General features: G+C 36.5%; 1 protein-coding gene across 1 annotated transcript in view; it reads left to right on the top strand.

Moving 5' to 3' along the window:
* The window catches only part of Tmem131 (Transmembrane protein 131), a 448,968-nt gene that overhangs the window by 394,902 nt on the left and 36,966 nt on the right, over positions 1-17,100 (top strand). Inside the window, exon 31 of the mRNA XM_090388275.1 lies at positions 10,107-10,361. Coding sequence (XP_090244401.1) covers positions 10,107-10,361 — 255 coding nt within the window. The remainder of the gene's footprint in view (positions 1-10,106; positions 10,362-17,100) is intronic.

The raw sequence follows: 17,100 nt of genomic DNA, 5'->3' as shown, positions 1-17,100 counted from the left end.
GTGTGATTTTTACATGTGAATTGGAAAATAAAAAGTTTAGCAGATAACTACTAGATTAAATAGATTTTACAAATATAAAATTAGCTTTATGAAACTATTCTTGTTGGTTTTTACAGAATTTATAAACTAAAGACCAAACAATTGGAAAATAATCCTTATATGACTTTCATATGCCCTTTAATGATAATAAGATGCAATCTCTTATGAGTGAGGTACATTTTTCCCAAAAATAATTTCTTTGAATTGTTTGTGTTGTGTGTAGTCCCTAACAGATATAAAGCATAATTTGTATACCAGTAATAGAAATATCCAAAACTTGTGTAACGTTATGCAACCCATTATTATTAATATATAGCTTAGAAAAGCCATTTTTTCCTTAGATATCGATAAACTATTTCAAAGTGCAAGTTTTTTTTTTGCATGCTATACTATCTAAACAAAAGTTTTTCACCATGGTACTGACATATTTTGAGACTGTTGCTATGGATTGTCTTAGTGGTGCACTACATATAAATACACTTCACAAATGAGAAGTATAATGGAGTAACATGAAGGCAACCACAATATGAGAAGTTGTGAAGGCAACCACATTATGAGATACAATTAAAACGATGCCCTCTACGCTACATACGTAGCTCAAGTTTATGGGTTAACTATGGTGTATTTACACCAATACTATATATATAAGGAAAGAAGAGACCACCTAAATAAAAAAAATTTTAAAAAAGTGTACGGGAAAAAGAGTAATAAATCACATAAAAATGGAAAAAAATTCATTTAATTTAAGAAAAAAATTAAGAAAAAATTGAATGCATGTGAAATGCAAAACGTGGCATACATTAACTAACTTGTTTTATTTGCTGCTGTGTAATATGCCATATATCTGTCATGATGGAATCCAGCTACAAGTTTTGCTTACTTGCCAAATTAAAGTTTACCAAGAAGAGAGAAAGTTAGTATAGAGCGGTGTTTCTCAAGCTTTTTTTAATTATCACCCCCAAAGGGCTTTTTTAGACTTTTTTTTTTTTTTCCTAATCACACCCAATGAAATTTTAAACAAGAAAATACTTTATACTTACTCTTTTTATTCAATGGGATCCCTCAGCCTGATGCTTCTTAGCTAAAAGTTAATGTTTGGTATGATGTTAGTAAGTTTAATTGTAATGTCTCCTCTTGAACATATATCAATTCCATTTCTTTCCTTTGTTAATATTTTATTTACTGAACTAAAACCACTTTCAACCATATCAGACCACATTGTTGGTTAAAGAAGTTTAGTTGTTTTGATCCCCACAACTCAGCCATTCTACCTTTTCGAATTTATATTTGCATTCTTTGTTACATGTTAATTCAATGAGTTCTTGAATTTCTTCACTAACAGACCTGGCATCGCATCCAATTGGATCTAACATCCATGGCTTCACTTCAAAAGAAAATAAATCTGAAAATCTATTTTTCATTTCACCTTTTAAAGAACACAAATGATCTAAATAATTCTTAAGATCATTCTCAGTGAGAGATTCATTGATTTCAGCTAACTCTTGCATACCATGAAATTGTTTTCTCATTAAATTGCTTTCAAATGCAGTATTTCCAGTTTTTCAGTGAAGGCTTTTAATACACATTTGCAGTCTATCACCGTAATTAATTTCCCTTGAAGTTGAAGTGATACTTCATTAGTTTTCTAAAAATCCAAGCCATATAGTATATGTTGTTTTTGTGTTTGCTGATCTCCTTTGCTAAATCTGTGTCTCCTTCACTTTCTTAAAAAACTAATTTTTGTATCAAAAAGGTTTACAAATCTTGTTAGACAGTTTCCTTTAGAAAGTCATCTGACTTCTGTATGTAAAAGAAGCCTCACATACTCTTCTTCATTATCAGTACAAAATTTTCTGAAAAGGTGATCATATTTGCTATGTGACTATTTTATTGATGGTTTTAATAAGTATACAGTAAACCCCCGCTATTCGCGGTATCTGTATTCGCGGTTTCGCGTATTCGCGATCGCCGATTTAATATAAAATGAAACCTTAAAAATGTGAATTTTAAAGCGCCGTGAATATTTTCCGCCATAAAAAAACATGGGCGTGGATAAAATTATCTTTCCCAGTCAAAACAGCGTTCAGTGGGTGGGGGGAGAGGGGTGGCAAAATCGCGAGCTTGGATGTTTCTCGCTAATCCTTGTTCTATGTGTTATGCGCTTGTTATGGAAGGTTTCGTCGTTTGCTTTTAATTTATATGCTTATAAATTGAATAAATTTATCAATTTATAAATTGCTATGCTTACAAAAGTGATAAATCTACCGTTTTGCAGTGTAAAACAGACTTTTTCGAGTGTGTTAACAGAAGAAAGTGACTTTATTGTGGACAAGTTCTTTCTAACCCCTACAAAAATATGACTACGAATAACAAGAGAAATGTGAAAATATCAAAGAAGGTGATGACATTAGCGAATAAAATTGAGTTATTAGATAAAATTTCTAATGGTGAAAGTGTCTCCTCAGTGGCAAAACATTATAAAATCAATGAGTCAACGGTACGATCAATCAAAAATCGGAAGAAAAAATCCGCCGTAGTGTCCGTGAAAACGTGCTAATTGCTTCAAAAATTTGCTCTGTAACTCGTGATGTTAAATTAGAAAAAATGGAAAAAACTTTAAATCTGTGGATAGAAGACCGAACTCAAAATAAAATTCCGTTAAATTCATTCATCATTCTTGAAAACGCAAAACTCCTTATCAACGCTTTAGCGAAACTGGTGATAGCACTGGCGGGATAGGTTTTTTAGCTAGCAAAGACGCTGGTTTGAAAGATTTGTTTGAAATTTCTAATAAATATTACATTTAATATTACATTGTTTCTTATTTTCATTTCGATGCCATATGCTTGCATTTCACTAGGTACTGTCTATGTACATAGTCATATTATGAAGGTACATATAATACATACATAGACAAAATTTTAGACTAGTTTTTCTTATATATTTCATACTTTGGAACGGAACCCCTTTATTACTATGGGAGCCATAACTCAGTATTCGCGTTTTCGGTATTCGCGGCATTTCTCAGGAACGTAACCCCCGCGAATAGCGGGGGTTTACTGTACTGAGAGATTGATAAAGAACTGGACTAATATTTTTTGCAACCAGATGATGTCAATGCGCAATGCACTGTATTGCAAGAACTTCGGGACATACTTCCTTTAGGTGGACTATAAAACCTTTGTCTTCCAAACATGGAGGTAGCACAGGGTACCAAATTTTACAATGGTACTTATTTTTCATCAAACCACGTTTTTACAGCAGCAAAAATCAATGCTCCAATTCAGTCAGTTTCTATAGATTTTACAAGCAACATCTATTCTTGTAATTTACAATCATCATGGAAATAACGAATGTATGCCATTAGAAGGACCTTATTGTCAATCTGAATAGAAAATTTTTGTTTTTAGTTTCTCAATTAGCTGCTCTTCAGTGTTAACTGACATCTGATCAATTCATCTTTGAATTGAATTGTTGCCCAATGGCAATGCTTTTAAAATACTGGATAGATTTTGGTGCATCACTGTTGAAATTAGAGTCTCTAATGCGGGTCATATAACAGTCTCAGTAACTGTATGAGCACTACCTGTTTCTGCAATTTTATAAGACTCAATCATTCCATCATCATTTGTTTGTGTGTTCTTAAATAAGGAAGTAACAGTGTTATGTTGTTCAAAATTCTGTTTTAAATTTTTAAAATATTCGATATATTTACCAACTTCATCAGGATGTTTCCTTTGAAAGTGTTCTAAAAGTCTTGATGGTTTCATAGCCTCATTTGAAAAAGAACTATTACACATGGGTTGTCTTGAGTCAAATGGGCTTCAATAAAACCATAAGCTAGATGTGGTTTTTTCTTTTCAGCACTTGACCTGATCGATCATGGCACTTTTTTCTTTTCAGCACTTGACCTGATTGATCATGACACTTTTTTCTTTTCAGCACAAGGAAACAAGGATAAAATGCCTGCCTGGCAACCCAAAGGTCACGGGTTCGAATCCCGCTTCTGGCTTGGATCACAGTAAAATACAAAAACTTTGGAAGGTGCATTATAGCCACAGAAGCTGATGCGCCAACAACTAACAAAAAAAAAAAACAAAAACCAAGGAAACAATAAATTCATACTAATTGTCACCTATAAAGTAGAAACAATAGACTGAAACATTTTCTCATCCCATCCATGTCTCATATATTGACCAATGAAACAAAAGAATAAATAAATAAACCACGCCCACCACACCGCTGCCAAGGTTGCAGATGTCAGAAAGGTGCAAAGGCCAAGAATTGCAGAGACATTACCTCCAAAAGCACTTAGGCATTTAATGCCTATCCTATGAAAGGCAAAGGTGTTTGAATTAAATCACGCCCACTATCTTCCTTTTATCAAAATTTCTCACTCACTCCTAATATAATATACCTATATGTTAAAAATCAGTTGTCTCAGGGGAAAAGAGATGAGAGAAATTAAATATTAAGGAATAAGATGCTGTCGGGTAGGGTTGAACTTTGGAGGGCCACAAACCAATTTTCACCACCGTTGAGAATCCCTGGTATAGAGTTATTAGACAGAAGACTTGTTTTTTTTTGGCTAGAGAGAGAGAGAGAAGTAATGGCCTGGAATTAGATTAAATATGCAACTACAGTAGAATGTCGATTATCTGAACTATTAGGGACCAAGGTTGGTTTGGTTAATCAAATAGTTCAGGTAATTAAACATAAATGAGAATACCCAGTTTATACAGAACAAATTGTAATTAGGCCTGCAATTAAATTGTTGTACGCAAGGTTGTTACTACTGATTTTGAAATATGAAGTATTATAAAAACTAACTGATTTAGGAAATGATTTGTAAATAATAACCAAAACATTTTGAAGAAACAATGTATATTATATTTATTTTGAAGTAATCTAATTGTTTTACATGTTTCAACTATAAATCACACTTTTTTCTTTTTTTTACATAAACAGAAATAAACAAACACAAGTAATTGCACACAAATAAGAGTATAATGAATCTTGGGAAGGTTTATTTTTTAAAATATGTGATCTTGAATTTTTTTTTTTGCAGCAAGGTCTCTCATCCTCTTTAATAGCAGTATCTCTGTAGAACTGCATTCAGACTGTTGCTCAGACCATGCCATTGTTATGTGTAGTGCAGTGAAGGGCTCTGCGTGAGTGGGCCCACTCCTTACTTCTTCTGCTTCGTCATCAGAATCACCTTGGTTAAAGTCAGCATGTTCTTCATCCTGGACTAATGCAACAATTTCTTCTTCAGTTAAAATATGATAACCAGGATCATCAGCATCATTGTTTAACCATACCTCTCCATAATCTTGCCCACACTTGGAATACCCGGAAATCCCATGAAATAAAGTTACAATCTCACCTATGTCTTCGTTCAAATCTTGACCGTCTCTTCAGCAGCACTCCAAGTTTATGCTATGTCTTTTTCAGATTTCCCTCTGATAACATGTTCCAGGAATCTGCTAACATATACCAACAATCTTTAATGTTGAGCTTCTTTGAAAACTCAACCACACCCTCTTCATCTGCCTCTGGTAACAGCAAGTGGCACAAGACTTGTTTTTTGCATCTTTTTTAGTTTTTCTGTAACACCTTGATCCATTGGCTGCAGCAGGGCTGTAACATTTGGCATTAAAAACCTGACAATAAAGTTTTCGTCAATTGAATTCAGTTTTTCAAGAGGAGGGTGGGATCGTGTATTATTAGTAATAAGCAAAACTTTACCAGCTTTATCCTCATTTTCTCGATGCCTCTTCACACTTGGAATAAAATCTTGGCTAAACCAATCCAAAAATATATTGGAATTCATCCAAGCATTTTTCTGTGCATTATATCATACTGGTAGGCACGTTACATCTTTAAACATCTTGGATTCCCAAATCACCAATAATGGTAAAACATGCTGTCTACTTGCATTTGCACACACACACACACACACACACACACACACACACACACACACACACACACACACACACACACACACACACACACACACACACCATAACTGTAACATGCTGTTTGTTAGCTTTGAAACCAGCAGCAACCATTTCGTGTCATGATGCAAGTGAATTACAGGAGAGTGACTTCCAATTAAGACCAGTTTCATCTACATTGAACTTGTCATACTTGGAAAAACGTTCTTCCTCTGCAATTTCAGAAAAGACTTTTTAAAAGCTTCTGCTCCCGAGGCATCATCTAATAAAGCTCCCTTATACCGTGGTGAGATTTGAAAATTTTCAGTCATTCTGTACTGGCTTAAAATTCAGATGGACTTTTTGTTTTTGATTCAATTGTGGTAACGCTTTTTTGCATAACAAAGGTCCAGAATTAGGTTCATCTTGACTTCCCTTTTGTAGAAACCATAAATAAACAGCATCTGCTAATTTCTCATCACTAGCTTTTTTCATAGTTTTCATTTTTTAGAGCCATCTTCATTGTCTAACTTTGAAGCAAACTTCAAATTTTCATTTTTTCTGCTATTTATGTCAGATATGATTGCTTTACCAACATTAAAAATCTTAGCAAGAGAGATACGACAGTTTTGCCCTTTTCCAGTCTAGTGATAATTGCTATCTTGTCTTCTATTGACAACACATTTCGGTTTCTTTTGCCTGTAGACACCATTATTAACACAAAGGTGGGCAGGCAGTATTAAAATTTAAAAAAAAAATGACAGTATTTCACTTAGAAATAGTCCTGGGTCCACATAGTAGCTAAAGCCAAAATTTGATTTTTAACTCCTGTAATAATAAATCAAGACTATTTCTATGCTTATGCTGCATATATCTTTGAATAAATAATTGGCAGCGAATGCATTAAGTGGCAGTTGTAATATTTCAGCATAACAACCAGTGCACTTAAAATAGATACTGTGATTTTTTTTTTTTTTTTTGGGCGGCAGTGGTTCGAATAATCAACGTTCTACTGTATTTACTGATTCACTACATTATGCATATCAGAAACAGATTATAGTAGATAATGTTTATATCGGGATTACTATACAACAAGAATGTGAAAAAAGCTTAAAAGTGAGAGTTGAAGGATATAGTATTAGCATTAGCAAGGGCACATGATGCAAGAAAGCAAGCATATATAGCATCAGCCAAAAAAAAAAAAAAAAAACACCCCTTCACATTTCACTCATCCACTCACTCTAAATGTTTGTCTAGTTCTACATTGAATCTGTTTAAGCTATCAACTTCTACAATGACAGATGGAAGTTTGTTCCAGCAATCAACCACCCGCTGGCTAAAGGCAAACTTCCGCACATCTATCCTACAACTGTCTTTCCCCAATTTGAATTTATGCCCTCTCAGGCGATTATTCTGAGCAAGAGGAAGAGTCCCATCAGCATTGAGCATGCTCAACCATTCAAGGCTTTATACACCTCAATCAGATCACCTCGCAGGTGCCTAGTCTCCAGACACTGTAATTTGCAAAACTTAAGCCTTCCTTCGTAAGAGCAACCTTTTGTTCCATTCACTAATCTTGTTGCCCTTCTCTGTACTCATTCCAACAGCTGTACATCCTTTTTAAAATGAGGCCTCCAGACCTGTATACAGTACTCGAGGTGTGGCCTGACCATTGCCTTATACAAGGGTATAATCACCTCCTTATCCCTGCTAGAAAAATTCCTGTATATCATTGACAAGACACCACGAGCTACTCTTGCAGACCATCTGCACTGCTCAGAATACTTCAGATCTGCCTGCACAATTACCCCCAGGTGCTTTTCATTCTCTACCACTGTCAGTGTAGTACCACACAGTTGATACGTTACTCGGGGTTACTGCTTCCCATATGCAGTACTTTACATTTGTCAATGTTAAACTTCAGTTGCCACCTCTCAGCTCATCTGCTCAACTTTTCTAGCTCCTGTTGCATCAGCGTACTGTCATTGGGGTCACTAACAACCCTGCCGACATTCGTATTGTCTGCAAACTTGGACATTAAGCCTGATCTAGTGGTTGGTCAGGCGCGCGGGTGCATAAGTACACGTACCTTGAGTGACCAGGGGTCAAGCCTGTGACTGCTGAATACGGTGCTGTTTCTTGTATTCTGTCTATCTTGTGAACTCCTCTGATCATTTGGTCGTCCCGGAGTATAAACAGAAAATTTATTTATTTATTTATATATACCATCATTAATGAATACAAAAACAATAATGGACTCAACACTGAACCCTGGGGGACTCCACGAAGAATAGTGTCCATTGATTACCACCCTCTGTCTTCTCCCACTCAACCATCCCTTTATCCATAGCAGCTATTTGCCTCGTGCTACACTGCTCCAATTTTTGCAGCAGTCTTTATCAAAAGCCTTTCTAAGATGCAAATATATGATATCAAAATTATTCTTTGCATCCAGTTCCTTTGTGACTACATCATAGTATCCAATCAAATTGGTCAGACAAGACTTCCCCATGAGAAACCCGTGCTGTGTCCGAGCTAAAACTGAAGTCTTGTCTAGATGATCCTGCAATGATTCTTTAACCAGTGCATCCATTAATTTCCCTGGAACAGAAGTTAAACTAACAGGTCTGTAATTACCTGTATCTCCCTTTTAATCCTCGTTTGTGGATTGTGGTCACATTTGCACATTTCCGATCCATGGGTACCTTCTCTGAGTCCAAGGAAGCTCTCATAATTATGGCTAAGAGTTTGCTTACTTCCTTCGCTTCCTCCTTTAATATGACTGGATAGATTCCATCCACCCCCAGGTGCCTTTCTTATGTTTATCTTCAACAATTTCTCCTCCACTTTACTCTCAGTTATTACATGATTATCTAGCTTACTGCCAGAGTTTAATACACCTCTGTTATTCCCCTCCCTGAATAACTCCTCATGTGTGAATGTCGTTGCAAAATATTCATTTAGTTTGTTAGCTACCCGAGCAGGATCATCAACAGTTGAACCATAGTATTATGTGAAGGATAACTAACTTGATAATCAAACACTACACTGCATTGTGGGATCGTAATTTAGATGCTTTAATTAATAATTGTGCATTAGAATAGTCCTACATTTTGAAATGCTACATTTCCTTCATCTGGTTAAATAATTAAAACCCTTAAAAATTTATATAATTCAACATCTGATATTCACATCTTGCCAGACACACTATGAAGAGTGAGGAAACAAGGAAGAAACAATCCTGGAAAAAAGATTTAGAACTGATGGACACTTTAGAACTGATGAGGGGTTAGCTGGCTCTAACTTTGCTATAAGCTGTGCCAAGTGTCAGAGAGGCAGTGACATATACAGCACAACCAGCACATCACAGACAGAGAACAGAAAGACTTGCATTACTCTTCCCCATTCTCCTTAACAATACTTGGTATAACTTGCAGCAAATGTGAAACCAGTTGATCCATAGACAATTCTTAATGTCCATTCCATAGAAAATCTGACCTCTTTGTTTAGAGACTGTTTCTTCCTTGTTTTATCATCCTTTTTAGTTTCTGTGTGTTTGGCAAGATGTGAATATTGGAGGATGTTGAATTATGTAAATTATTGAGTTTTGTTTATAACAATTAATGAAGTAACCATAGCATTCCTATATGTATACAATATTCTAATGTGTAAGTAATTAACTGTACATTACAATTAAAGTATCTAAATTATGATCTCAACATAGTGTAGTGTGTTTGATTATCAAAATAAAGGTAAGTTGTAGAAAATAAAGTTCAATTTAAAAAAATCCATTAATTTTTTTAAGTACAACAGAGTCAAGTCTTGCACATTCTCACATTAGCTGCATAATCTTATTTAATTCATTGATACATAATCGAACAAATAAAACTGTGAAATTGAAGAGAAGTTTTAACAGGGAAGTTTAACAAAATGAGCTAACTTCATTTATTCATTCATTCAAAATAAAAACTTTACGGAATAATGAAGTATAATTAATTTTATCATATCTTTACTATACTGAATTTTATCACTTATCTTTACTATACTGAATTGCACTCAGGTTATAAAATATTTTTTTAGTTATATTGTATATAGCAAGGTTTTTTTTCCCTCTCTCTCTCTTTTTAGATGAGCCTTTATCAGATATAGTTCGGCAAACTGAAACATTTGCTCTTCATGGTTTAGCAAATAGCACGTGGCCCATGGCACAACATTCTTCAATAGAAAATCTACTATCAAGTAATAATGGTAATGGTGGACATCATTCTACATATTCTGCAGTAGTCAGCAGGGACACATACAGCTCAAAAGGAAAAAGTAAAAGTCCTACTTCAAGGTGCCATGGAGAAACAAAAAAATCTGTGGATAATTCCAGAAGGCCAGGTAAAAACAGTAATATATGATTTTTATCAATGTGTAATGAGTTGTTAACTGAAGGAACCATTGTGTTCCTTCAATTATAACACATTTAAAAATTTGAGTAATGCGTCATTTTAATTGAAAGAATTTACATTTTATAGTAGGATTTAAAAAAAAAAAAAGAAAAAAAAAACAGTGCTCTCACATCACGACTAGAAGGTCTTAATCCTTCTAGTCGTGATGCTATCACCAAGACTTGCCTTGATGGTGTGCCAAATATAAATTGTTCTTTGTTAATCCTTTATCACTAGAGCAGAAACTGATAAGATGTCATCAGTCCCTCCCCACTCTGAATTTTAGAGTAAGATAACAACCTTCCAGAGAGGGCACTGACTCTTTAAAAATTACAGCTGTGAATTACAGGCTCCGAAAAAGTGATAAGTGTTTGCCTTTTTATTTACCTAATTGTTATTTCATATTGTACTTTATACATAGTCTTATAGTTATCGTTACACTGGTTATTTTTATTTTTAATTTAGATAAAGAGTTTTTGTAGATTACTACTTAATATACGTAAAACTGCTATTTCGTTCGAATCTTGCAGCCATTGTTTTTGTATAGAGTAGTAGGCAGCTCTAAGTATAATTATATAACGTAATACGCATCACTGCATTTAGGATTCTATTAGATAGCATAGTGTTGACAATTAATTAATTAAATTTATTGATCTTATTAATTTAAAATATCATGCCCCGGACTAGAGCAGCAAAGCAACGGGCACAGAGTGGCAGGAGTGCTGTGACTTGGGAGAGAACTAAAGGAGGAAATTCTCCAATGCATCACAGCCTAAAAAAATGTGCAACTTGTGAAATGTTTGCCGAACTCTGTGGAACAGAACATTATCTAGCCAAGGAAGATGTCTTTGTGTGTGTGCCAGGTGCAGAGAGTGTCTAAAAATTAGGCACCAACTGAGCGTTCTACTGGGCGTCTATGAGAGCTTGAGGTGTAGGGTAGATGCCCTCGAAGAAATTAATATTAGGGGCCTGTCAGGCTCTCAGCTGCCCAACTCAACGTCAGAGCTCACTCCTAGGCATCAGGCAACACAGCAGCAATCTCCAAGGCAGAATGCGCTGGTCCCAAAAGAACTAGTTATTGTTGGTGACTCTATTGTCAGGGAGATGGGGAATATATTGTGTAAAATATATTGTCAGGGTATGTCTGCCAGGGGCAAAAGCTGATGACGTTGTAAAGCATATATCATCTTTTAAGGGCACAAAAGGTGATATTGTTGTACATGTTGACACCAATGACATTAAGAGTAGGAGATCTGCAGATTTACTTAACAAGTACAGGTCAATGTTGCAAAAAAGTCGTGAGTCAGGGTTAAATTTGAAAGTGTCTGCAATTCTGCCCGATAGGAACGAATACATGATGAGACACGATAGGAACGAATACATGATGAGAGCCTTGTCAATCAGTTCGGCCATGGAGGGAATGTGCAAGGCTCAAGGGATAGAATTTTTTTCAGCCTGGACTGTACTTGTTAACAGGAGAGACTGCTTCTACAGGGATGGGCTGCAATTCTGCCCGATAGGAACGAATACATGATGAGAGCCTTGTCAATCAGTTCGGCCATGGAGGGAATGTGCAAGGCTCAAGGGATAGAATTTTTTTCAGCCTGGACTGTACTTGTTAACAGGAGAGACTGCTTCTACAGGGATGGGATACACTTAAATAGAAAGGGTGCAAGAATATTTGCTGATGCTATCGAGGCAGTGTTAGGTGGGTCGGAAAACTGATAGCTTGGGGGGGATACAAGGACTAATAGTTTAACAGTAGCCGCAGGCAGAGGTGAAGGTGATCCTTGCACAACTTCTATTAGAATAAGTAGTGACCTGGAGTGAGGGGTGTTGGGGGTTTCAGGGACTGATGGCAGTCATCATGAAACAGGTGGGTATATGGGATGTGTTAGGGTAACTAATAATAAGGATAGGTACATGTATACCAATGCTAGAAGTATAGTAAATAAATTTGATGAATTTGAAGTGTTGGTCAAGACATCAAAGGCGGATATTGTTGGGATCGCAGAGATGTGGTGTCACACATATATAAGGAATGCAGAACTGGAATTTGGGGAGTAAAATGTGTGCAGAAAGAATAGACAGGATAGGAAGGGAGGAGGTGTTATGCTGTTAATTAAGAAAAACATAAAATCAAAAGAGTTGCATCCAGTTGATATAGATGAGCAGTGCACTGTTGAGTCAGTTTGGTGTGACACAAGTACTGCGAAAGCAAAAATACGAGTAGGAGTGTGTTATAGGCTTAATGACTCGAATGAGTACAGTGAACAATTGTATAGAGAAATAGAGTGGGCTAGTAAGACATTTGGGGATTTATTGGATGATTGTTTTCTGCAGCAGCATGTTCGAGAAGTAACCAGAGAGGGTAATACTCTTGATCTGGTTATCAGCAGTGATCATTCGTATATTACGAATTTGCAGATAAAGGAACCACTAGGTGGCAGTGATCACAGTGTACTGATGTGGGATTTACTTAAAGATATAATTACCATCAGGGGTAAAGGAAAGGGTTTTTGCTTCCATAAAGGTGAGTACAGTGGTCTCAGACAGTTATTAAATTCTGTACAGTGGGATCAACTGATGATGTTACCAACAGTAAATTCTAAGTGGGAAGCATTCAAGGAATTAATTGTGGATGCTACTAAAAGTTTCATACCTATTAAGACATATTGTTCAGGTTTAGGCCTAAATGGTTATCAAATGAACTAATGGGACTCGTGACACAGAAGAAAAATGCATGGGATTCATATAAATTATCAAGCGACTCAGAAGCCTATAACAGATATAAGCTAGTCTGTAATAAGGAGGTTAGGCAGGCGAAGGCAGATTACGAGAAATCTTTTGCAAAATATGCTAAGAAAAATAACAAGGATTTCTTTACTTATATAAAATCTAAAAGGAAGGGGATGAATCTGATTGGTCCACTTGATATCGATGGTTCGACTGTTGCTGATCCTGCTCAGATAGCAAACAAACTGAATGAGTATTTTGCATCTACATTCACACATGAGGAGTTATTAAGGTTTGAAAATGGCAGAAGATTATCAAATTGTAGCAGGGTACTTAATGATTTCTTCTTCTTGTTTCAGCTGAAACAAGAAGAAGAAATTAATCACTTATAAGTCTATCAAGTGGAAATCTGCTGTACACCAATGGAAACAGTGAAACAGATATCAATGGAAACAGTGAAAGGAGTGGAGGTGGATTTGGGTTTCTGGTCGATAAAGATTTTAAAAACAACATTTTGGAATTTAAAAGTACATCACCAAGGGTGTCAAGACTAATACTCAAGATTTCTAAGAGGTACAAGCTAAAGATTATAATGATTTATGCACCAACATCGAGCCATGATGATGAAGAGGTTGAAGAAATGTACACCGAAATTGAGAGCCTTCTAGATGAGCAGAAAACCCACTACACTATTATTATGGGGGACTTTAATGCTAAGTTTGGAAAAAGACAAAACAGCACAGAAAGGAAATTTTGGAATTGGTGAAAGAAATGAAAGAGGTGAAAGACTTGTGGAATTTGCAGAATCTCAAGGACTGTCAGTAATGAACATTTTCTTCAAGAAAAGGGTGAACAGAAAGTGGACATGGAAGAGTCCAAATGGATTAACTACTAATGAAATCGACTTCATCCTCATTAACAGAAGATATATTGTGAATGATGTTACCGCCCTGAATAAGGTAAACGTTGGAAGTGATCACAGAATGGTAAGATGTACACTTGATATAGATGTAGGAAAGGAAAAAACTGACTCCAGTAAATAATACAAAGGTCTTTGAGATAACAGAAGAGGAGAAAAAGCAGTATGTACTGGAACTTAAGAACAAGTTTCAGCTTCTGCAGACTGCTCAGGACCAAGATATCAACAAGGAATATTACAACTTTCTGAAAGTGATAAAGCCCAAGAAACCTATAGGGAAAAAGAAATCCAAAGAAGAAAAAATTAGTCAAGAAACACTTGTCATGATGAACCGAAGACGACAAATGAAAAGCAAGAAAAACACTGACAGGGAGAAAATTGAGTATACTGAGTTATGCAAAGCCATTAGAAAGAGACTCAGAGAGGACATAAGAAGATTTAACACAAGAAAAGTAGAACAAGCATTAAGGGAAAACAAAGGATTTAAATCAGCAGCCATGAGCAGTAATACAGAAAGACAAATGATACTGCAACTGAAGAATAGCGATGGTTTACTTATAAACAGCAGAGAAGGCATAATTCAAATAGCAGAAGACTACTATAGAGAATTATATAAGGAGCAGGGGAATGATGCCAGCAATGGGGAAGATGGATTGCAAAGTAGCAACACATACGACATACCCGATATTCTTCCTGATGAGGTAGAACATGCATTGAAGAAAATGAAGAATCAGAAAGCCCCGGGGGAAGATGAAGTTACTGTAGAGTTGTTAAAATTGGGAGGAAGAGATATGACACAAAAATTGGCAAGGCTCTTCACAAAGTGCATTAGAAAAGGTGTGACCCCTAAGCAGTGGAATAATGCAATCATAGTTTTGCTGCATAAGAAAGGAGATAAATCAGAAATTGGAAATTATAGACCAATTAGCTTGTTATCCCACATCTACAAGTTGTTCACAAGGGTCATTACTAACAGATTAGAAAGAATACTTAATGGGAATCAACCGAAAGAGCAAGCTGGCTTTAGGACAGGATTCTCAACTATGGATCACCTCATGTAATCTCACAGCTAATGGAGAAAGCAAATGAATATAAAACACCATTATGCCTGGCATTTGTGGATTATGAAAAGGCATTTGACTCCATACAGCATAAGGCAATGTTTTGGGCACTGGAAAGACAAGGCATAAATACTCCATATATTATGATTTTGAAGAAAATATATGAGAGTGCTACCTCCTTTATTAGACTAGACAAAGACAGTAGCAAATTTAAAATTGAGAAAGGAGTTCGAAAAGGAGACACTATCTCCGAAGCTGTTTACTGCTGCCCTTGAGGAAGCTTTCAGATTAGACTGGTCACAGAAAGGAGGCAATGTGAACGGAGAGTACCTAAACCATTTACGATTTACAGATGACATTGTGGTCAAAAGCCACGATCCAAAAGAGTTACAGGAAAATCTTAATCAGTTATTAGCATTAGCATTAGCATTAGTAGAGGCATATGATGCAAGAAAGCAAGCTTATTCAGCATCAGCCAAAAAAAAAAAAAAAAAAACACTACTCCCATTTCACCCCTCCGTTCGTTCGAAATACCTGTCCAGCTGAGCCTTAAATTGCTTTAGGCTATCAACTTCAACAACAAGCGATGGGAGTCTATTCCACAAACCAACTGCCCGCTGGCTAAAGGCAAATTTCAGCACATCTATCCGACATCCGTCCTTCCTCAGTTTGAATTTATGCCCTCTCAGGTGATTATTCTGAGCAAGAGGAAGAATCCCATCGGCATTGAGCATGCTCAAGCCATTCAAAGCCTTATACACCTATATCAGATCACCTCGCCGATGCCTAGTCTCCAGGCTCTGTAATTTGCAAAACTTAAGCCTTTCTTCGTAAGAGCAACCCTTTGTTCCATTCACTAATCTTGTTGCCCTTCTCTGTACTCGTTCCAGCAGCTCTACATCCTTCTTGAAATGAGGCCTCCAGACCTGTATACAGTACTCAAGGTGTGGCCTGACCAATGCCTTATACAAGGGAATAATCACATCCCTGTCCCTGCTAGAAAAATTCCTGTATATCATTGACAAGACACCATGAGCTACTCTTGCAGCTCGTCTGCACTGCTCAGAGAACTTCATATCTGCCTGCACAATTGCCCCCCAGGTCCTTTTCATTCTCTACCACTGTCAGCATAGTACCACAGAGTTGATACGTTGCTCTGGGGTTACTGTTTCCCATATGTAGTACTTTACATTTGTCAATGTTAAACTTCATTTGCCACCTCTCAGCCCATCTGCTCAACCTTTCCAGATCCTGTTGCAGCAGCATAGTATCAGTAGTGTCCTTAACAACCCTGCCAACCTTGATATCGTCTGCAAACTTGGACATTAAGCCTGATACACCATCATCAATATCATTTATAAATACAGAAAACAACAATGGACCCAACACTGAACCCTGAGGAACTCCACTAATAACATTAGTCCACGTTGAGCAGTGTCCAATGATTACCACTCTCTGTCTTCTGCCACTCAACCATCCTTTTATCCATAGCAGCAATTTGGCTCCAATGCCACACTTCTCCAATTTGTGCAGCAGTCTTCCATGCGCAACAGTATCAAAAGCCTTTCTAAGATCCAAATATATAATATCAAAGTTATTCCCTGCATCCAGTTCTTTTGTGACTACATCATAGTATCCAATCAAATTGGTCAGACAAGACCTGCCCTTAACAAAACCATGCTGTGTCTGAGCTATATCTGAATTCTTGTCCAGATGATCCTGCAGTGCTTCTTTAACCAGTGCCTCCATTAATTTTCCTGGAACCGAAGTTAAACTAACAGGTCTATAATTACTTGTGTCAGCCTTTGATCCTTCTTTGTGAATTGGGGTTACATTTGCACATCTCCAGTCCATGGGTACCTCCCCTGAGTCCAAAGAAGCTCTAATAATTATGGCTAGGGGTTTGCTTACTTCCTTTGCTGCCTCCTTTAATATAACTGGATAGATCCCATCCACCCCGGGTGCCTTTTTTA

This window comes from Mastigoproctus giganteus, chromosome 2 (assembly GCF_048544385.1).
Source record: "Mastigoproctus giganteus isolate SK-2022 chromosome 2, ASM4854438v1, whole genome shotgun sequence".
Lineage (NCBI taxonomy): Eukaryota > Metazoa > Arthropoda > Arachnida > Uropygi > Thelyphonidae > Mastigoproctus > Mastigoproctus giganteus.
The sequence above is the reverse complement of the archived record's forward strand: the minus strand, read 5'-3'. Positions and strand labels throughout refer to the sequence as shown.